At 50.2% G+C, this 22,170-nt stretch overlaps 2 protein-coding genes across 3 annotated transcripts in view; one reads left to right on the forward strand and one right to left on the reverse strand.

Moving 5' to 3' along the window:
* G3BP1 (G3BP stress granule assembly factor 1) overlaps positions 1 to 6,879 on the reverse strand; it is a 35,053-nt gene extending 28,174 nt beyond the window's left edge. Inside the window, exon 1 of one of the 2 annotated variants that reach the window (XM_038412911.1) lies at positions 6,599 to 6,879. The gene's annotated coding sequence lies outside the window, so the exon portion shown is untranslated. The remainder of the gene's footprint in view (positions 1 to 6,598) is intronic. The other variant, XM_038412908.2, reaches the window with a different exon arrangement.
* Positions 6,880 to 12,574: 5,695 nt separating this feature from the next.
* On the forward strand, positions 12,575 to 21,961 carry ATOX1 (antioxidant 1 copper chaperone). Its single transcript, XM_038412912.2, has 4 exons — positions 12,575 to 12,727; positions 14,693 to 14,768; positions 17,937 to 18,109; positions 21,705 to 21,961. The coding sequence occupies exons 1-3, from the start codon at positions 12,722 to 12,724 to the stop codon at positions 18,059 to 18,061; spliced, it is 207 nt and encodes a 68-aa protein (XP_038268840.1). The 5' UTR covers positions 12,575 to 12,721; the 3' UTR covers positions 18,062 to 18,109; positions 21,705 to 21,961.
* The last annotated feature ends 209 nt before the right edge of the window (positions 21,962 to 22,170 follow it).

A 22,170-nucleotide genomic window follows, 5' to 3' on the forward strand; every position in this document is an offset into this window, starting at 1 on the left:
ATAGACGGGTCTTATTTCAGTCCTGTTTTATTGTTAACACAAGTAGCCCCTCAGATTTCACTTTAAGAGGGAACTAAGTAGCAATACAAATGTTAGAGTTAAGTATGAATGCTATGAGATATTGACAAAATTAGTATTGGACAAGCATATGGAAAAAAGGTTTTAGTACGTTAGGCAACATGCACACTTTAAAAAAAGCAGGTTTTCCTGAGCATCTTGCTCTTGTCCTCACTTCAATGCTGGCATGACTTTAGACATGAGAAAAATGCTTTTGCCATTTGAAAACAGGATTCCAGAAGTTTTGAAATGGGTGAGAGACAGTCTTTACCCCATATTCACCCCTTTTACAAGATGATAAATTTTGTGCAGGGTATGCCTTGTGAGAGATTATTTGAGAACGATCATTGTTGTCCTGGTGGGATGTGTATGGCAGCATTGTGTGTACTGTTGCGGAAATCTACTCTGTGTCGTTGCTGGGACATGTTCCAGGTCTGGAGAGCAATCACAGGCCATCTCCACGGAGACAGGGGGGTGACTGACACCTCAGTCAGGTGTCAAATGGAGTCTGGTGGACCATCGCATGGTTGAGTGGCCGTTCTTTGGCAGGAAAGAAGGTGTGAGTGAAAAAAATAAATCTACGTTTTGACAAAAACAGATTGGGGCTCTCATCAACACAGACTGTATGTCCTGGACCTCAGCTGGGGATGATTCTTGAAGAAGAGAAAGAACTAAAAGAGCAGATGCCCCAAATTCTCTCTCCCTCTCTCTCTCTACCCACAGCATCGACAAGACCTGAGGAACAACAAAGCAACATTGGACTGGGGGAGGGATTCTGACTAAGACTTTCAGCCAGTAAGACTGCAAAACATAGTGAGACCCGACCCCCCTCCCCCCGCTTTGAATTCACTTCACTTGTTAAGTTAGGCATTAGTTGCATTTTACTTTTATTTTCTTGTAACCAATTTTGACTCTTTTGCCTCCTTACTTGCAGTCACTTAAAATCTATCCTTCTGTAATTATTAAACTTGTTTTATTTAAAACAGTATGTTTGGGAAACCCCATTTGGGATTACTGGATTTGTGCATATCATTTTCTATTAATAACATGACCAACTTTACATGAGCATGCATTGTCCAGGAGAGAGCTGGATAGTACAAGACATACACTTCTGGGGAAAGTCTGGGACTTGGAATTTCCTAGTGTTGTTCTCCAGTGTAATTCACGAGTGGCTGGCTATAGCACTCATACACTGTAACTAAGTAACATGCTAGAGTCTGTGAGTGAGCAGACCAGGAGTGGTAGCTCTCACAGCAAAGCAATGTAAAAGGCTCCCCATGCTGGAGAACTAAGGAGACAGCTGTTCATCAGTTCAGATTGTACCCTGGGTAATTTCACAGTGCTTAACACTGTTTTTTCCTTCATCTAATAGTCAGCACAACAGCACCAATATATTAAATTGGAACGGAAGCGGTCTGGGATATGACAGAAGTTGCAAGACAGTGACCAAAGTTTAGAGGGTGATTTTAAAGGATAATATTAAGCATATTACAAATGTGTAGGATATTGTGGGTGCCTCCAAAAATATTTGGAAAAGTTGGGGGGTCATGATTCAAAAGAGCTTGAGAACCCCTGCTGTAGTATCAGATGCATTCATTTAATAGTTTGTGTTTAATATCCGACCTCTCTTTTTTCCTAGTCAAGGCAGCTGAAGACATTTCCAGCACAGCAACTTTAGCTGAAACAATTCTGACTGATATTTTAATCCAATGCTAAAAGACTTTCAATACCAGTCAGTCAATTAAAATGCATGTCAATAACTGTACACATGCCCATACTTTGTGAAAAAAGTCTCATTACATAAATGAAACCAAAGATGAAGTGCAACAAACTCAATAGCTGACATGTATGTGCACAGGACAGCATCACTTGTTACAAGATCCGAGACCCACTCCATTTTAATCCACCTTCTGACTTCTCCTCTTCGACTTCCCACCTGCCATGTCACTTACAAATACGCAGCAAAAAAGGCTTGGGTCACGTCATTGGAAAGCTGCAGCAGTTAGTTTACAAGTGTTTCGTAACTCATCCAACAGGGCCTGTCATATGTCATTTTCAGCAGCTCTCTCTCAAAATCACTAAGGTTAAAGGCCAAAAACCAAACAATTGTCCTACAGTTTGAGAAACTAGCCCTCAGGTTTGTTTTTTTTAAAAACTATACTTTCTTTAACCACTGTTCCTCCATGTATAATTTGGTATACACACTGTGCGAGGGGAAAGAATCTCAATTAGCATGCGTTTTCAGTGGAGTTCTCAACTATCCTCAGCAGGTGACATGTGCTAACACATGGGAGGTGTTTTTCTGCAGAATGAACTGAACTGTTAATAGGAAAAGGTTTTTTGGTCTAAATTTCAACCTTAAAAATGCTGTTTGATAACACTGAGCTAAAGAAGGCAGACTCAATACAGTGAGTCTTTAAAGTAGTTCCCGTTATTTCTAGCAACCTTTGTTTGAGACTAAAATGAATATACACCGGACTCGCGCTAGAACACGGGATTTGGGATCCATGCGTGGTACCGCGATATAGCAGGGACAGCATTAAAATGAAATCCAATTAAAGTAATTAAATTTGGGATCCCTGGCCACGTTATATGCAAATTTGCATGATACAGACGTACGTTCTAGCGAGGGTTGGGTGTAGTTATTTCCCCTGAGAGAGCTTGTAGCCTGGTTTGGTACTTTAACAAACAGATAAGAACATCAGGACTACAGCTCCTAGGCAAATAATGGACTTTTCAAAAATATTTTCAGAAGTTTTAGTAGATTTTAAAAACAGATAAAAAGTTCAAATTTGTGTCATTACTGTCCTGGACAATCACCATCTAACGTGATACCATGGCTTCAGCAGAATGGACAAATAGCCAATTGCAGACTAATGAACTATTATACAAAAATATGTCCTTTTGTCACTAAGAGACATGATAAGACACTATGTTTGTACTTTTATTAGTTTTTCTGCTTTTGTGGCTGCCCAGGACCATGAAAGGGTACATACAAAGGATTCTTTGCTACGTCATTCCATATTAGGGCACCTACAAAAGATTCACGTTTTGCCAGGGAGTTTGGGAATGTCAGGAACACATGTGGCAAGTATTTTTCCTTTACTTGCTTCCATCTTTCTGCTTTCAAGTTGGTTACATTAAGTATTAATGTAAATTCACCAAGTCAGACACTGAAGGTATCCCCATCTTCCTACTAAGGTAAGACCTTATAACCTATTTAATCAAAAGAAACTTGAAATGTACTACTGCTTTCTACCAACTAAGTTCTAACACAAGAAAATAAGTAAACAGGTATATTTTGCATGCTTATATTTTATAAGATATTTAGAAATTGCTCTTAGATTAACATGCACTAAGGGATACATTTTAATGTTTAAATCACATTTCTGATACCTGGGAACATAAATGTATGAATTTCTCCTTCACACAATAGTATTACTAAGAAATGCATCCGATGAAGTGAGCTGGAGCTCAGGAAAGCTTATGCTCAAATAAATTTGTTAGTCTCTAAGGTGCCACAAGTACTCCTTTTCTTTTTGCGAATACAGACTAACACGGCTGCTACTCTGAAACCTAGTATTACTCTGTTTCAGGGAGCTCTTTAGTTATCCAAATACTTAAAGAAAACTTGCAGTTTAATATGACATTCATGTGTAACTGGACAGAACAAGTACCTGCACTTTAGACATTTTGATGCAAGTCATGACTCGATTTTACTTCAAGTCAGCAGAGAAACGCATAGTATCTTCGAAAGATGTGACTAGCGTGACAACACTGCCATATACATCTGAGAATCCTAGTCAGCAAATATGTTGTAGTCTACCCTCATCTTCCCTGAAATCCTATTTGAGAACCTGGCATGTTTTCTTAACCTCTTTTGCCCATGAATAAGTGAAAGTGACTGATTTAGTGAACAGAAGATGCTATTTTCTAGAGAAGAAAGTAAGCCTCAGTAGCTGAAACATGGTTGATAAGATGTGCATAATGGCCTAATATACACTCCAAATGATTTTATTTATACCAACTGGAGTTACTGTTCAGGGCTTGATTGCCTCTCTACATTTCCTAAAGCTGTCATTAGTTTGTGAAAGTAGAGGCCTGACAAAAATAGCAGACTGGAAACATAGCTGTTTGCTGCAAATACTCCTCAAATCTAAATAGGAAGATGCCACTTCCTTCACATGGAATACATTATAGACACAAAAAGAAAAGGAGTACTTGTGGCACCTTAGAGACTAACGAATTTATTTGAGCATAAGCTTTCGTGAGCTACAGCTCAATTCATTGGATACAAACTAACATCTGCTTCTCTGAAAGCAGTCATTATAGACACAATGCTTAATGCGGATGTCTCACCACAGAGATAACGTCCATGCACCAGTAATTCCAAGTACAATCTTGCAAACTAACTCTATGGAAGGCATCCAAAGCGATGAACAGTAATACAGGTAGGGCTTTCACAATCAAGTAGGTCTGGGGTCTCGCAAGTGACTGGGAGCTCTTCAGACGCACTATTCTATACACAGTTCTGAGTTTAATCCCAGCTCCACCATTGGCTTGCTGTGTGACCTTGGATAAATCATTTAATGCCACAGAGAGGAGAATGACAGGTTTCAGAGTAGCAGCCATGTTAGTCTGTATTCGCAAAAAAAAAAAAAAAAAAAAAAAGGAGTACTTGTGGCACCTTAGAGACTAAAACTTAGAGCATAAGCTTTCTTGAGCTACAGCTCACTTCATCGGATGCATTTGGTAGAAAAAATCTCCCCTCTGTTTTTTCCACCAAATGCATCCGATGAAGTGAGCTATAGCTCACGAAAGCTTATGCTCTAATAAATTTGTTAGTCTCTACGGTGCCACAAGTCCTCCTTTTCTTTTAGGGAGGAGAATGTTACCCCATCTGCAAAAAGGGGGGGTGAAACTTATCCTCTTTTGTACAATGCAGAGATTTACAGGCGACTAAGGCTACACAAATGCTAAGCATTATCCTCTCAGGTGGGTATTTTTCCATGCCACCTTAACCCAGGAAGAAACTCTGCAGCCTAGCTACTACATGGGGGCATTTTACATAGTTGCTGGAACACACAGGCAATGTAAAGCCCAGAACAAAGCTTGCAGCTTTGTATCCAGCCTCACACAATGAGGTTTCGTTCGCTCCTGTTTGCATCCCTCCTCTGAACTTCCCCACACGCCCGTTTAAATGTTTGCTTTCAGAGAGAAAACTATCGTCCACGGTCCCAGCCACGTTCACTCGTTTCTATAGCGCCACTCCTTTCCGTGGGGCTAGAGGAAGGGTCTTCTCACATCCCCGATACCAAACACACAAGGGCTTTCAAAGCAAAGGAACCGCTTCGTGAAACGGTTTTGCTGTTCTAGCCCAAACTGCTCGAGGTTTGCTATCCCCACGGCCAGCACAGGCAGCCCCCCGTCTCCGACGCGTGTGCATGGGGCCCGCTGAGCCTTGCGGGTCAGGAAGCTGCGGGAGCCCCGGGCCACCCCACCGTCCCGTCCCCCTCAGTGACTTACAGCCCCGGCCCCCCCCCCCCCGCTGACTTACAGCCCCGGGCCACCTCCTCCTTCCCACAGACCCCTCCCCCTCCCCGCTGACTTACAGCCCCGGCCCCCCCTCCCCGGTGACTTACAGCCCCGGGCCATCCCCTCCGGCCCCCCCTCCCCGGTGACTTACAGCCCCGGCCCCCCCCCTCCCCGCTGACTTACAGCCCCGGGCCCCCCCCTCCTTCCCACAGACCCCCCCCCTCCCCGGTGACTTACAGCCCCGGGCCACCCCCTCCGGCCCCCCCTCCCCGGTGACTTACAGCCCCGGCCCCCCCCTCCCCGCTGACTTACAGCCCCGGGCCTCCCCCTCCTTCCCACAGACCCCCCCCTCCCCGGTGACTTACAGCCCCGGGCCACCCCCTCCCCGCTGACTTACAGCCCCGGGCCCCCCCCTCCTTCCCACAGACCCCTCCCCCTCCCCGCTGACTTACAGCCCCGGGCCCCCCCCTCCCCGGTGACTTACAGCCCCGGGCCCCCTCCTTCCCACAGACCCCTCCCCCTCCCCGGTGACTTACAGCCCCGGCCCCCCCCGTCCCCGGTGACTTACAGCCCCGGGCCACCCCCTCCGGCCCCCCCTCCCCGCTGACTTACAGCCCCGGCCCCCCCCTCCCCGCTGACTTACAGCCCCGGGCCCCCCCCTCCTTCCCACAGACCCCTCCCCCTTCCCGCTGACTTACAGCCCAGGGGCAACCCCCCCCGTTCCCACAGACACACCCCGACCCCCCCCCAGCGACTTGCAGCTCCCCCACGGGGCACCGACCCCCCACCCACCTTGCCGGGCCTGGGGGGAGAGAACACCAGCCGCCCCTCCCCCTTTGTTGCCCGCCCGGCCGAGAGGCTCCGAGCCCCACGGCTCAGCCTGGCCCGCGCGTCTGTGACGCTGGGAGATGGCGCCACCGTCCCGCGACAGACGTGACGCCGTTCGAAGCCGCCCCGCTCGCGGCAGCCCGAAGGGGAGGCCGCGGCCGGCTCCCTCCCGCGTTACCTGCGGACGGAGCGGGACTGGAGCAGGAGGCTTCGCGACAGGCCGGCCAGGAAATAGAAAGACCTCACGCAACGGCGTGCTCACCCGCCGGCTACATATATCCGGCGCGCAGCCTAACCCCGCCGCAACGCGCCAGCCAATCGCTGAGCGCCGCCCTTCCCTACTCGGACGCCGTTTGGCCAGTGCTCCGAAAAAGGGGCGGTGCTTCTTGAGTGGCAGCCAAACCACCCAATCCAACTGCCTTGAGGCAGGCGGAGGTTAAAGTGAGCGACGTAAGTACCAACCAACAGACGTTGTCGTTTCAGCCAAGGCAGTGGGACAAAGCTCAACTGACTCCCCCGCTGGCCAATGAGACGACGCACCTCTCGCTATTAGATGAGAGTTGGAGGGGGTGGGGACTAAGTCTTAATAGTGTGGTTGCGTCGATCAGCGGCGCCCTTGAAATCTAGCAAGGTAAACCCCGTTTTCGATCGGGGCGGCACTCACTCCGTCACTGAGAGCGATAACCAATTAGGGAGCAGGGCTGGGCGTGACTGACAGACCGGAAATTAGAGCCTCTTAAAGGGAAACGCACCGCTAACAAAGGGGCTGCCCTTCCCCAGCCGGGAGACAGCGCCGCCCCTGCTGGAGGGAAGAGCCGCCTGCTTCCCATCTTCTCCCGGGCTGCTGCAAGCCCGCCACGGCTCTCCCTGCCTGCAGCACCAGGCCCAGGCCCAGGCCTCCCCCAGCCTCCTCTGACCCAGCAGCAGCCCACGCCATAGCCTGCTCGTCCCGACCCCAGTTCCTCTGGCTCCTGCCCCCTTGGGGTCCTCTACAGAGCCAGGGATCTGCCCAGACCCCAGCACGCCAAGCACCCGCTCGATCCCGCCGCGTACAGCCCCGTGCACGGCCCAGTCGCCCGCTCGATCCCGCCGCGTACAGCCCCGTGCACGGCCCAGTCGCCCGCTCGATCCCGCCGCGTACAGCCCCGTGCACGGCCCAGTCGCCCGCTCGATCCCGCCGCATCCAGCCCCGTGCACGGCCCAGTCGCCCACTCAACCCACCCCGCATACAACCCCATGCACGGCCCAGTCGCCCGCTCGACCCCCCCGCATACAGCCCCGTGCACGGCCCAGTCGCTCGCTCGCCCCACCGCATCCAGCCCCATGCACGGCCCAGTCGCCCACTCAACCCACCCCGCATACAACCCCATGCACGGCCCAGTCGCCCGCTCGACCCCCCCGCATACAGCCCCGTGCACGGCCCAGTCGCTCGCTCGCCCCACCGCATCCAACCCCGTGCACGGCCCAGTCGCCCGCTCGACCCCACCGCGTCCAGCTTCCGGACCCATACATGCCCCAGTCACCCGCTGGACCCCGGCCTCGCTCAGCCTCCAAATCCAGCATGGCCCAGTCACGCGCTGAACCTGCCCACCTCAGCCTCCGGAACCCTGCACAGCCAGCCTCCCGCTGGGCCCAGGCCTTGCCTGGTCTCCATTCCACAGTATGGCCCACACCAGTGTTGCCACCTGTCTTCATCTAGGCATGTGTGCTGTACTGATCATCATGGTATCTCCGTGCTTTTCCCCGCATTCCAGTCTCTCTGGAAGAGTCCTGATGCTGCTCCACTTTGTGCAAAGCACTAAACCATCTCCATTCTCATTTATTTCCTTGGGGCTGCCACAATGTGTAATGCAGTATCAAGGTTCAGTAGTGCCATCATTACTAAACCCTTGGGGCTGATACTGCATCCTCTAAATGGTTCTGACCCAGGGCCCCCTGGGTTTACAGCCCTGCCAGCTTGTGAGGCAGGAGTGCTTGATCTTCACTGCTCCCTTAACCTGTTGGGAAAGTGAAGGACCTGCTCTTAAGAATTTTCAGCATAGGAATATGATCAAATCCATTCCGATTAGACACAAAACTCCATCCTGGGAATTTCCCAGCAAACATCCCAAGTGACAAGTCCACTTGGATATCAGAGCAGTAAAGATCACCCACTATGCACAGCGAGAAAAGCACAGACTGGATATCTGTGCCCACCTCAAACAGAGTTGAATGCAGGAGCACCTGGATGAGAAGACAAATAGCTTAGTTCATCTGTTTGTACATTAGCATTCTTCTTTCACAGTCTCTTATCAAAATAAACAGAGAAATCCATCCACCTGAAACTTGCTCTTAGAGTTTTGATAAGAAACAAGTCACCAAAATGAGCCGGGGGTTCATTTTTTTGCATTGCCTTTTCAGTTCTCTACCCTAAAAATATCACTCTCCAAGTGGAAAGAGATGCCCAGGTACTGATCCATCACATAAAATCCAAGTCACATTGCCTTTAGTCACCTAAAAGGGTTAAAGAGCCCCATAAGGTAACAGCAGCTTTCATACCACATCCCTGCTTTAACAAAGTAAAAGCCGTCAGTGCTTGAGGTCAGTTTCTTAAAGCATGCGTTTGTTTTTGCTGTATCTCAGCAAGTCTGTGTGGAGGTGGTGGCCAGGAGGCAGACAATTGCTTGGCCTGAACTGACTCCTCTTCCAAAGGGCCAAAATTTCCCTTCACCTGCATCTTGTGCAAACCCAGCTAAATCAGTGGTGGTGTGGAAGCGAGGGTAACATCTGACCCTATAGCAGGGACTTAATGCCTCTTGTTCCTCTAGTGGGCAGTTTTTTAAGAAGCCATTGTGTAAACCTCCTCCCCACTTCTCTTGTTCGGAGATTTACAGCTGGCATTATGCCATCCCCAACGTTAAAATCCCCCCTCCCCCCCCTTTTTTTTTTTTGCTATTTATATCCTGAGCCCCATTGCAAGCTGCCAGCTCATAAATCAGTAGCAAGGCCCTTGCAGAGTTTAATACAAGCCAAGGGACAGCCATGTAAAATAACCCCTCTCTCAGCCCCACAGTTGGGACACTTGTGATACACATTGAGAGAGGCACAAGGCACAGTGCAGCAGCGTGGTTTCTTGGATAACCGCCCTTCTTATAAAAACGATCACATCAGCACCTACTTTTACAGCAGTGAAACAAGACAACATTTTCATGTGCAGTGAAATGGATCCACCCTGACCCCTGTGCTACTGGGCCTCAAGGCTGGTATCATCTTCCACCCTGCCTCCCTTGAAGCGGGTCCATGTCCAGCTAATTCAGGGAGAGTGAACGTCATGACTGGCAACTGGAACCTGCTGTTAAGCTTGATTCAAAGAATGACTGCTTTAAGAAGCAATTTAGCTTGCTCTGGCCAAGGGCCTGCAGGAGACGCTCCCCATTCAGATTATTTATCCAACTGTAGCTTGGTGCTCTTGCAAGAGAGTGGTGTGAGCCAGGCATACAGTGGTCAGTTGCTGTCTGTAACTCCCTCCTACACAGTACACTTCCTGTCTTGTCCCACACAGCTTTGCCAACGCACTTCATTCCTGACCTGCAGCAGGCCTGCTATTCCAGTCCTCAGCTCCCCATTCACGACTCAGACAATTCATCTAATCCGACCTGCCGCACCCCTTTCTATTCCAGTCCTGTGCTCCTCAAACAGCTCTACCAATGCATCTGAATCCTGATCCGTCACACTTTCTACAGCCGATGAAGTGAGCTGTAGCTCACAAAAGCTTAGGCTCAAATAAATTTGTTAGTCTCTAAGGTGCCACAAGTCCTCTTTTTCTTTTTGTGAATACAGACTAACACGGCTGCTACTCTGAAAACTTTCTACATCGATTATCTTGGAATCTATACCACTGCCCATACCTCTCAGTCCCACCGTGCAGCACCTCCTTCACATGACACCCTACTCTCAAATTTACAAAGCAGATTTCTTCCACTCCATTTCTTCCAAAGATTAGTTTAGTGCAGTGCATTGGAATGGGGACCAAAAACAGGAATCGCCAACTCACTAGCCAGTGCTTGGGAGATACTTGCAATTCCATAGGGGTTGGGAGATAGTGTTCCCAGGTGGATTTTTATCTGTCATTTCACCTGACCTATTCTAGAGCAGAAAAACCAGAGCACCTATCAGGCTTTCACTCAATGCTCAGCCCCATGCTGGAGGGTTCTTCTGCTCCTATACCCTTCAATAACTTCTTACAACTCATAGGCTGAAGGGTGGTTTCCTGATGCAACCAAGCCAAGCCAGCTCCCTCCAGCCATTAGGCATCTAATCCTCATTGTTATCTCCCCACCAGTGGGACCTTCCCCCAGCCACTAGCACCCTTTTTATTCCAGTGCTGAGGACTATCACTCCAGGGTGCATGTGGCTCTGTGCTAAGGATGGTGGAATTCCCCAACAGCTGTTAAGTATCCACTATTGATTCAGAACTTTCCCATTTGTTTCACCAACTTCTTCTTTTACACTCCCGCCCACATCCACAACCCCCTTTTAAATCTGCAGCAGATATTTTTATTGCTCTCACACACACATTCTTATGGAGTAGTTTGTCCAGCTGGGAGAAAGTCTCCTTTCCCCAAACCCAATCAGATTCTCAGTATCGGCACAGTTGACATCAGCTTTAATCCATTTCCTAATTAGGAGTGAAAACTCTTTCATTATTTAAAAAAAAAAAAATCACCCTTCATCCTCAATTGTACAAACCCTGATTTACTGTCCCAGTCACAGCTCTGTAGAAAAGGGAGGAGAAATGGATGGGGTGACATTTGGGTCTCACTTACACTAGAGAAATTTACCAGGGTTCCCCCCTAACCTTAGGTATAGTGTAGACATACCCTTAGGACACACTTGGTGGGAGGAATAGCTCAGTGGTTTGAGCATTGGCCTGCCAAACCCAGGATTGTGAGTTCAATCCTTGAGGGGCCTATTTAGGGATCTGGGGCAGAAATTGGGGATTGGTCCTGCTTTGAGCAGGGGGTTGGACTAGATGACCTCCTGAGGTCCCTTCCAACCCTGGTATTCTATGATTCTAATGAAACATTGGGTCCTCCACAAAAGCACTCCAAATAGTGCACATGCATCATGCCAAATATAGCTTGGATTAAATTTGCTTTCAGCAGGCCTAAATGCAGGGCAGCTCACCCTAAACCACTTTAATCCCAGCGTGAACAGAGAACTCCAATCCTCCCACAATTACCTTTTCTCTCTCAGGAGCAAATAAGTTCTAATCTCGGTCCTTGCCCTGCACTTTTTGATTTGTCCTCCCTGTTCAGTTAACCTCCCCGTAGGGTTTCTGGCTACTACCCTCTGGTGCAGTGGTGGCATTGCAAAATCTCCCAGAAGCCACTGGAAGGAGGAACCGTGGGATAGATAGGCAGAAGTCACCGCAACCTGGCTTGGCGGAGTCTAGCTTGTGAGGCTTGCACCCGGTACTCCTGGCAAGTCCCTGCTTTGCATGGATGCACATTAGCAATTATTGGGCCCCCTTAGGGTGATGGGAACACAGCCACACGCCTGTAAAGGGCCTTCCCCAAGTCTCTCCGCTGTTCCAAACCGAAAAGTAGCAATCACTTAAACATAAATAAATAACAGCATCGCCCTGTAAGTGAATCTGGACAACTGCAGGGCCCCCAAGCTCAGCAGCTCTCCATTTTCTTTATGGCCTGCCTGGGCAGGACCCATCTATTCTTCCTCTGTGTTACAAGTCCCCCTTCGGGGCTCAGCCCCAGACGCTATGGGTCTGTTATAGCCCCCCCCGTAGGAGCTCTACCAGCCCGTGCTTTCCGCTCTGGAGGTTCCCCAGTTCAATCCCCAGGGCGGCAGCCAAGAAGGCGGCTGTCACCTTTCCCTGCCGGGGTGCCCACAGCTTGGGCACAGCCTAAAATGCTGGGGGAGGAGGGGATGCTCCTGAGCCGCCCCCTACACGTCTGGGGTTAAGTAGGGATGGCTGAGCGCAGGGGGCTCAGCCTGCCTGGGGGGTTCCGCCCGGGGGCGTCATTGGAGGCGGGGGGGGCTGGAGAAAGCTCCACGGGGATTTATATTCATCCTACGAGGCGGCGGGGGGGGGGGGGGGGGGTGGAGAAGCCCGGCTGCCGCAGCGGCTGCGTGAGCAGGCGGCGCGCCCCGTGCAAGGAGGCGGCCGAGCACCGCGGCACAGAGCGGGGCGCGCTCGGGCTGGGCGAGCAGCCCGCCCCCGGGCGGGGCAGGGCAGGGCAGGGCACGTAGCGGCGCCCCGTGCCTCAGTCCGCGCGGAGCCGGGAGAGGAGCCGCCGCTGCCATGCCGGTGGGTGCCGCGGCCGCGCTCGCTGCGCCTGGCCCGGGCGGCGAGCCGCTGTTGCTGCGGGGCCGGGGCGCGAACCCCGGCGGGGCTAGCGGCTGCTTGCGGGGGCGCAGCGGGCTCGACTCGGGCTCCTGCCTGGAGTCCCGCTGGGTGGGGAGGGGCCTGATCCGAATTCGGCCCGCTGGAGAGCGGGGGGGTTGGTCCGGATATGAAGTTCAGAGGCGGATCCAGGCTTCCCCCAAACCTGGGGGGGGGGGCTGGGTCAGTGGTTCGGGTTCAGCCCCTCTCTGAGCTCAGGCCCGTGAATGCTGCGCCCAGCAGGGAGAACCGCTTCATTGGAGGCTGGGCTTTGCCTGGAAGCCAGGTCACTTGTTAGTAGTAGCTACAGTGGGGACCCTCTGGGGCCTCCTAGGGCTAGGGGGGCCCATGGGAGAGTCATCAGCGCGGGTTAACGGCACCTGCTTTTCTTACTTGTGGGGGATCCTGACCCTCACCCTTGGGAGAAGCCAAAGATCCGCAAAACTAGCTCGTTCTCCTCCTCCAGATCAACCCTTACGATTCTCTTTTGCTGTAGAGGCTACAAAACGCTTGAAAGTCAGGCTGCTGGCGTATTGAGACCACGGCTTGTCATCACGCTGGGCAATGTTCTCACGGGGTCCTTCTGCTCCCCCCTCTGTCTGTGTCGTGTGTTCTCGGTCTGTCTTGCACTTAGATTGTAAGTTCCTCGGGGCAGGGACTGCGTTTGTGCAGCGCCTGGCCCAAAGGAGGGCTTGGTCCATCACGCCCCTTATTTATACCACTTGCCGCCTTCCAGATGTTTGCACCCAGTTTAACAGAAGGGGTGGGGCCTCATCCACTAATTCTGGGGCGGGGGGGAGGGGGAATTTTCCAGAGTTTTTCATTTGGGAAAATTCTCCCAAAATCAAACTAACCTTAATGAATTTTTAAAATGTCAATGAGAACCAAAATTGTTGTCTTTCTGGATGAAAACTTTCCCTTAGAGCCTTGGGAACTCGGGCACAGTGGGAGTGAGACATAAGCTAACTACGGGCTTGTCTGTACTTAAAACGCTACAGCACTTCAGTGTAGACATGACCTACGCTGACGGGAGGGGTTCTGCTGTCATCTTAGCTAATCCACCTCTCCGGGAGGCAGCAGCTAGGTTGGCGGAAAAAATCTTCTGTTGACCTAGTGCTGTCTACACAGGAACATAGATCGGCATAACTATATTACTCAGGGGTGGATTTTTCACACCCCTGAATGATGTAACTGGGTCAACCTAATTTTTTAGGATCAACAAGCCCATGGCCTTGAAGCAGCAGTAAAATGAAGCAGATTGGTTTTATTATCTGAATATTGAACATACAGCGTTAGTGCAAAAAAAGAAATTTAGGATTCTTTTGGTTGTAATAACTGAATATGTCATTAATAACACAGGTAAATATATTTTATGTTACTGATAGAGTTTCTTTTAGTAGCAGCTAGGATCATAATTAAAAATATGTGATTTTTTTTAATAATGTGCCAGTCATGTCCCTTTAATCATGTTTTAAAAGTACAATAGTATTGTTTGTATTGCAGTGGGGTGTCTAGGAGCCCCAGGTAGGGACAAGGATCCTATTACACTAGGCCAGAGTAAGAAAAAGAAAGTCCCTGCCTCAGAGAGCTAAGAGTCTAAGACAACACAGCAGGTGAATACAAACAGGTTGTGGAGCACAAGGAAACAATGAGATAAAGTAACTAGATATGCTGGAGTTTGCAGAAAGCTTGGTTTTATGCCAGAGGACGTTTGCAGTGTTTGGATTATGATCAGTGCCTGGTAGGATTGGGGTGAGAGCATGTTTTGTATGCGACATCATGAGGATTTCAAACCCAGGTCTCCAGAGGGCCTTGGTCGGTGTATTGGGATCATTGCTAACAAAGCAAGAAGGGCTCCTGGTTCACTCCAGTCCGTCTTCCTTATTTCAGAAGCACGAGTTTTCTGTCGACATGACCTGCGAAGGGTGCTCCAACGCGGTCACGCGCGTTCTCAACAAGCTGGGAGGTGAGTGGCACTGCTTTGAGCCAAGTGTAGAATTGCACAGGGATCAGCAAGCTGCTTTCACAGATGTGGGAGTTTCCATACTAAGGGACCAACGGCTCCTGTGGCAATGAAATGGAAACTGTAGTCCAAGTGCCCCACTCATACAGGCCCCCGCCTCAAGCTAAGCGTCCTGGCAAAGTCACCCATTGCTGGGGGTAGTTTTCAATCTCCACGGGTGAGGGAAGGCCTCTCCTTTGGTAAGAGACCGTGCAAGCCCCCCAGGAAAGGAGTATTGCTATGGACTGACCAGCCGTGGCGTTTGCGTGGGAGGCTCTGGCATGCCAGACAACGCCCTCCACAAACAGGGAGCTGCTCTGTTGGCCGGTGGCATAGCCAGCATAAGCCCCTGCCAAGGCAAAGTGTGGATTGTCTGGCCTGGATGAAGAGCCATGAAATCCTGGCCCTGCTGAACCCCAGGGGAGTTTTGCCATTGACTTTAATAGAGCCAGGATTTCACCCTGTATGTTATAAATGACTTCCCTAAAGAACTGGGTCCTCACTTACAGCCTTCACCTGCTCCCCTCTCTGCAAAACCGGCTCCCGCTTTTGTTCCTAGCGTTTGGTTTGCTCTTCGCCATGTGGCACCATTTCAGGACTGGTTCTGGGGAATGTTCAGGCTACTCTTGCTGCTACCTGAACACCTGCAGGCTGGCACCTCTGGCCCAGTTGGGGCCTTTCTGTCACTGACCGGTTGCATTCCTGGCAACAGACAAGAGTCTGCCAGGTTATCTTCTCCTGAGAGAAATTTGCCTGGGCAAAGCAGCATTTCCGGGCAGCCAGGAGAAGGGGAGTGAAGCAGTGGCATTAATGCGGTACCTGTGAGGGACAGAGCCCCTGCAGGGGTTTATGCAGCTCCTCTCTGGGCAACCTTGGCAGAGAGGCGGGCGACATTTAAAACACAACCTGCCTGTGCCTTTTTAAAATCCACCCTGCCCCCCCCTTCTGGCTATTTCACAGCCAGACCCTTCTTTCTTTGTAGTCTGATGGGGCCTCTCAAGCCCATTCTCGGGGCATTTGCCTGCCCAAGCCTGGGGAAAGATTCCTGGCGGAGAGAAGCAGAAAGGACTTTGGCCGGCTTAGCATGGTGTTGCCCGACCACGCTCGCAGAGGAGCAGTTGGGGGCTGGAAGGTTGCCTGTTCCAAACTCGGTCCTGCCCTCCCCCTGCAGATGAGCTGGGAGTCAAGCCGCTCCTTGAAAGCCACCCACCCTGCTCCTGTGGGAGCCCCTGCTGCAGCTGGTTAGTCAGTAACGAATTATTGATCTGCAGTGGCAAGATGTCTAATTGGAATCTGTGACCTTTGGTGAGGCGGGGGGAGGGAAGTTGCTCGGAGCTCTCTTGTGACTACAGGAAGTTGCAGTCACCAGACTGCAGCCGTTTCTATTCTCCTTTCAGTGCTTCCTCCCAAAACCACTGACATCCCTGTCTTTCCACGGACTCCGCTGGGCTTTGGACCAGGCCCCGAGAGCAGAAGGAGCAGAGGCCTGGTGCCCCTGGTGCATTTAGCATACTCCTTCCTGTGTGCTGCGCCGCCATAGGGATCGCTGTTGTGATTCCCCTGAGGGATATTGCCAGCGTCAGAACAGCGGCCCTGCCAAGCCCAGGGAGTCAATCACTGCAGTGGCTATGGAGAAACAGGCTGACCTTCCTAGCCACTGATCAAGGAACCTGCACTTTCCCATCCAGGTGCTTTTACACCTCTTCCAAATGATAAACCCCATGCCCCATCTGTATTACAAAGGAGTGGAGTCAGCCTGGGGTGGGTAAGTTGGCAGCTGCCTTCCCCACCCAGTAGAGGAGCGACTCCTCATGGAAAGCCCAGCTTTGTTCAGCTTGGCTGAGAGTGGGCTAGCCCAAGCTTCAGCTGATGAGCTAAGACCACCAGGGAAATGCCCGGCACACCAATCGGCCTGCTGGAGCTGAACTTTTATTTAGTATAGACTTCAAAAATAAAATCAAATATTGAAACTGACGTCTGCTGAGCTGTATTTACCAAGAAAGCCACGTTGGGGTTCCCGGATAACCAGATGGCCGCTCCCTAGCAACGTGGCTAGTGGAACAATAACTGACAGGGCAAAGAAACCTCAGAGCACTCTGAATGAAAGCAAATGCACCCAGCACCGGTGGCTCATGCCAGTTCTGGTTTCTCATGGATGCCTCTCCCTCCCTCACCCTGTGTGGCCCTGCTGCCTCAGGAAGAGATCAGGGAAATGCCATTTCCAAGCAGGATGGCAGTGCTAGCACTAGATCAGTCCAGCCCTGCTACTTAGCCTCTCATTGGAATCACTGGTGGCCACGGACACTGCTTCCCTTGGAAGGGAAGGGCCAAGTGGGAGGCAGCAGGCGAGCTCTGGAGCGAATAGGTCACTGTAATGTTTTTTCCTGGTGGTGGTAATATGCTGACATGCCAGCAGGAGGCACACAAAACCTGTGTCACCAGAATATCCTTTGACTGCCCACTCTGTGCGATGTACCCCATGTATCCTGGGGGTAGTTTTTCTAGTTAACAGTGTGCCTTGAGCGTCTACGTTTTCAGACCCCAGCAGACAGAGAGGGACTTTGCTCTGGGGGGCCGCTGGAAACGAAATTCCTGTCTTTTAGCTCAGTCCTGAATCCCTGCACCCTTTGCCTGCTTCTCAACACTTTCCTCGCCAGTTGCACGTTTAAGGATTGTCCCTTTAAACCAAGGGGGCAAGGACTTCTGGTGGTTGGAGGCATGGGCAGAGAAGGAGCCCCACAAAGTGTTCTGAGACCTGTGGAGGAAAGGTGCTGAAGAAATGCAGTAGAGGGGCATTTGTGCCCTCTCCTGATGTTGCAGTGAAGTCAAAAGGCTGAGTTAGCAGCATGAGAAGCTGCATGGTTGGGGGCTGTACCGTGGGGCAGGACTGAGATGTCCGAGCGGGAGCAGTGGTTGGGTGATGTCTGAGTTTGCATCCAGAGTACACACTACCTGAGTCTCGTTTATTTTTTCAGCCTGCTCACCTGGTTCTTAACGGGATACTCAATGCATCAGCTCTAACCCATCCATAAGGGAGGGGGCAGAGTCGGGGGGGCGGTGGCCATGGCGGGTCCTCTGGTTGGAGGCTGCACGATTCCTCTCACACACGGGGTATCCTTTCACCTCCCCCAGGTGTCCAGTTTGAGATCGACCTGCCCAACAAGAAGGTGTGCATCGATTCGGAGCACAGTGTCGACACCTTGCTGGCCACGCTGAAGAAAACCGGAAAGAGCGCCTCCTACCTGGGGGAGAAATAACCCCTAAGCCGATGGGTCCGAGGGTCAGGCTTTCTCCACACCCCAAAGGTCAGTCTGCTGCCAAAGGGTCTCCTTACACAGCTAGCAGATGCAAGATGTTGAGGAGAAACCCTGAGTTTACCCGCTCTGCCCAGGGTCCCGTGGGAAGTGAGGCTGGTCAGGGCAGCCCCCACAGCGCAGTGGCAGCAGGGTTTGGGCAGGTTCCAGCATGAAGAGCTGCGCAGCAGGCTGAGCTGTGGTGCCAACGAGGCGGCTCTTGGGGAGTCACTGCCAGCGTCGAGATTGGCGCGTGAGGAAGGTGTAGCCTGAGCTCAGTTGTGCCCCGGGAGCTAAAACCACCGTAACATCCCATGCCCCTGCACTCCTTGCCACAGGGCAGCGGCACTAAGAATTCCCCTGAGCCAAAGGCACCAGCCCCTGGCTCCATCCGGGCTGGGGTCTCCTATCTGAGGAGGAAGCATTCCCAGCCAGCACAGCCAGAAGCATGACCCCTCTGAATGCTGAGCAGACATGCCCGCAGCAGTGCGTGTGTAGGGCCAGGCTGAGGGAAGTTAAAGAGCGGTTGCTGTTTCCTGGGGGAACCTTGCACAGACTTTACATTTGGAAACCTGTCGGCTTCCCTCCGCCAGGTTGACTGCCTGCAAATGTGAGCTTTGGTGCTAGCAGTTGCCCCATTGTGGTCGCATCACCGTTTGCTTCTTCAGCAGCCACATGTGATAGTTCAAAGGGCGAGCTTTGGGGGGGGGAGTTGCGTGTCCCTGGACTCTGCTCCAGTAGGGTGTCAGGGGAGCCAGAGGGTGGCTCCTTCCCTTTCCCACCCCGAGATGACCAAACGGTGTGTGTGTATAGGGGGAGGGATGAGGCTGAGAGGGGCTCTCTCCTCCTCCTCCTGATGTCCCTTCTGCCCTAGTATTAGACATGGCCCCTCATTCTGAGAGACGCCCTCCTCCATGCCAGCATGTGAGATGTGACAGGGGAATGGCCAGGGAATCTGGCATTCTCCTGGGCTGATACTCCTCCCAGGCTAGACTTTCTTCCCCGGTTAGAGGATGCCTTTTGCAGCCAACTTTTCTGCTACTGGAGCAGGAACCAGGGAGGCCTGACAAGGCCTGATCCTTCTCCTTTGAGCCTCTGCTCAGACAGAAGAATGCCTTGCACTCGCAGAGCACTTCTCACCTGTAGATCTCCAGGCACTTGACAAAAGATGCGAGTATCACTAATCCCATCTTACAGATGGAGAATCTGAGGCACAAGGAGGGGATGTGACTTGTCAAAGGTCACCCAGCGGGCCCATGGCAGAACCAGGAATAGACTGGCGCTCTCTGGATTCCTAGCCCAGGGCCCTATCCAGTAGGCCACATGAAAGAGGGAAGGCTGATTGAGCTGGTTCCAGCAAGCTCAGGGAACCCCGTCTTTGCGTTTAGCGCTTAGAGACATGACCGGGTCTCACTTTTAGTGTTGTCAGAGACCAGCTCCTTTTCCCTACAGGTCCCTGGGCCTTATTTGCTACTAAGCCCAAGTAATACTGAGCACTACTTCAGTGAGAAAAGGAAATAGTTTGAATTTCATGGGACTTTTAATTGGTTGGGCAACTTTTTCTGGGGAGGTGGAAGAACACCAGCCTAGCACTATTCCCAGCTGAATCTATGCTCTGTTGGAAAGTACCATCAATGAAAACACCACAAAACAGCCCAGCCAACAAGGTACCCGGTGTCTCGGTAGCGCTAAAAGGGAACAGAACACAGACCCAGAGAGACGATGGCTCAGGAGATTGCTCATTAACTAAAGAGGCGCCAACCTCAAGTCAGTTTTTTAACCTAGTTGAGCACTTGAATACATGAGGGTGCAGAAGATGGAGCACTAAGCTAGTGACGGTTTGGTGGACACTATGAAGGAAGACAGTGGGCTTCAGTCCGGTTCCTAGTGGGTAAATATCCAAGAAACCATCACTGCAGCTTGAACGCTTTCTAAGACCTTTAGCAGAGAGGCTACAGACTGAACTATCCTCCTGCCACAAGAGGTTGTTTCTCCAGGGTAGGGTTGAGAGACAAGTGGGGTGAGGTAGGGAGGGGAAGGTGGCATTTTTACTGCATGAGCTGTACCTTGAGTATCCCAAGCTGTTCATCTGATATCTTTAACTGATATTAAGGGCTTGTCTACATTAGCTAATTTGCACCCGTTTAATTAAGTAGATTTAAGATCTATCTGATTCAAGTAGTGCAGATCCCTAATGTAGATGCATTTAAACCAGTTTGTGGTGGTAAATTCATGCATTAAGATAAAGCAATTGAAGTGCGGATTAAACTGGTTTAAGTGTGTCTGTGTTATGGATTTGGACTGCTTGAACTCGATGGGTTTAACAAAACTGATTTTAAATCAGTGCAACTTTGCTAATACAGAGAAGCCCTGAATTCTTCTAAAATGTTGTTTGAAGAAAGATCCTGGTTTTAAGAAAATGTCATTAGTAAAAAAAAAAATGAGTAACATAAACATTTATGAAATCTCAGACTCTGTTTCTAAACATAAAATCCTAAAGAAATATTCCATGAGCAGGACGGAGTAGGAAACCAAGAACTCCTGAGTTCGTTGCTCTGCAGGTGACTCATTATATGATCTTGGGCAAGTCGCTTAATCTTCTTATGACTCAGTCTCCCTCTCACACTGTTATTTTATAGCTTCTCCCTACCTGAGCTCTGATTGGCTAAGTCCTCAAATTCTTAATATTTGTGACTCTGCCCATCCATCATTTTCTAACATACTAAATGTACAACTAATAAGAATCTGAAAATATTTACTTATATAATTGCTTAAATAAATGTACTTAATTATAGCATACCCTCCTAGGTAGCAAAAAGATGGACCAAATCTATTGTAAAGGCTCTGTTTAGTTGTAAATCAACATGCATTAGTGGTTATATCAACCAATGAGAATGCACCTGAAGGACAAATGGAAAAGTTGATTAAAATTGATTATTTAAATTGAGGCTTTCCAGTTGGTGATTTAAATCATGATTTAAATTGTCTTGATTTAAATCAATCCACCCTGGAGGACTCTTTGCTTATGGTTAAATTTTCAGGATTGCTGAGCACTGTCCCATCCTACTGCAGTCAATGGGAGCTGCACGTGCCCTTTGCCTCTGAAAATCTGACCCTTATCTTTAGTATAGCGCTCTGACAATTGAAAGCACTGGGTAGAGAGTGAACGTGGATCACGTACATTATATTTGTTGCTGTTTAAATGGGCACCGGCTACTTGAAAATCACTCTTAGAAAATCCTTTGTCTACCCTGGTTACAAGGAATCTCTTAGATAAGTGTAGCTGGAGGATTAGAGGACCCTAAATGTTTTCCTCTACTTTCAGGTAGTTTGCTTTACATCTGACGCTATGCTTTTCATACAGCCAGTTATTTCCTGCGTATATTACACACAGCAAGAAGGGAGAGGATTTTTTTCTTTAAAATGAGGATACTAGTTGTGAAACCACATGCACTGGCTGGGGGGTCCTGGGGGAAGTTAATACCTGGAACTCTTCCGTTCCTATTTTGAAATTGACTAGATGTAAGCTTGCTGAGTCTCCTTTAAGGTTTAACCAGCAGGGGGCACCCCAGTATAATTCCCCTCCACACTGTCCTTGTTTTTGCAGGAACGCTAACATGATCGCTTCAGTGAGAAGATGACCTATATACACACCTGCTGACACCCTCTGCCATTTGACCCAGGTTACCCTGCCAGATATTGGAAAGAAGAAGGCTGGGAGGAGGAAGGATCCTCAGACGGAAAGGACCATGATCTACTTGAACCATAGTTTGTAAAACTCCCCTCTTGAAATGGAGAGTTCAGGTGCGCTCTCCCTCTTTGGCCTTGCAGTAAACGAAGGAGCCGCTTCTGTTTTCAAATACATGTTCTGGTGCCTGGTGTTTTCTTCAGCCGGGAGAGGTGGCTGATGCACAGGGTTCTTAGATCAGAAGACTGCTTGTTACTTAGGAGAGGATCTCCAACTGCTTGTTCTCCAGGGAATTTGCACTGAGCCCTGTGTGCTGGCTACAGAGTCGGTTTGAGATAATGTCTCTGGAGAGCCGAGTTCAAATGCTGATTAGGTGATAAGTTAC

This window comes from Dermochelys coriacea, chromosome 8 (assembly GCF_009764565.3).
Source record: "Dermochelys coriacea isolate rDerCor1 chromosome 8, rDerCor1.pri.v4, whole genome shotgun sequence".
In the NCBI taxonomy this organism is placed as follows: Eukaryota; Metazoa; Chordata; order Testudines; family Dermochelyidae; genus Dermochelys; species Dermochelys coriacea.

What these genes read in the sequence shown, in the direction of transcription:
- ATOX1 (XM_038412912.2), top strand. An exon ending in CGTTCTCAACAAGCTGGGAG is followed by an intron (nt 14,769 to 17,936) that starts GTGAGTGGCACT and finishes CACCTCCCCCAG; the next exon opens with GTGTCCAGTTTGAGATCGAC.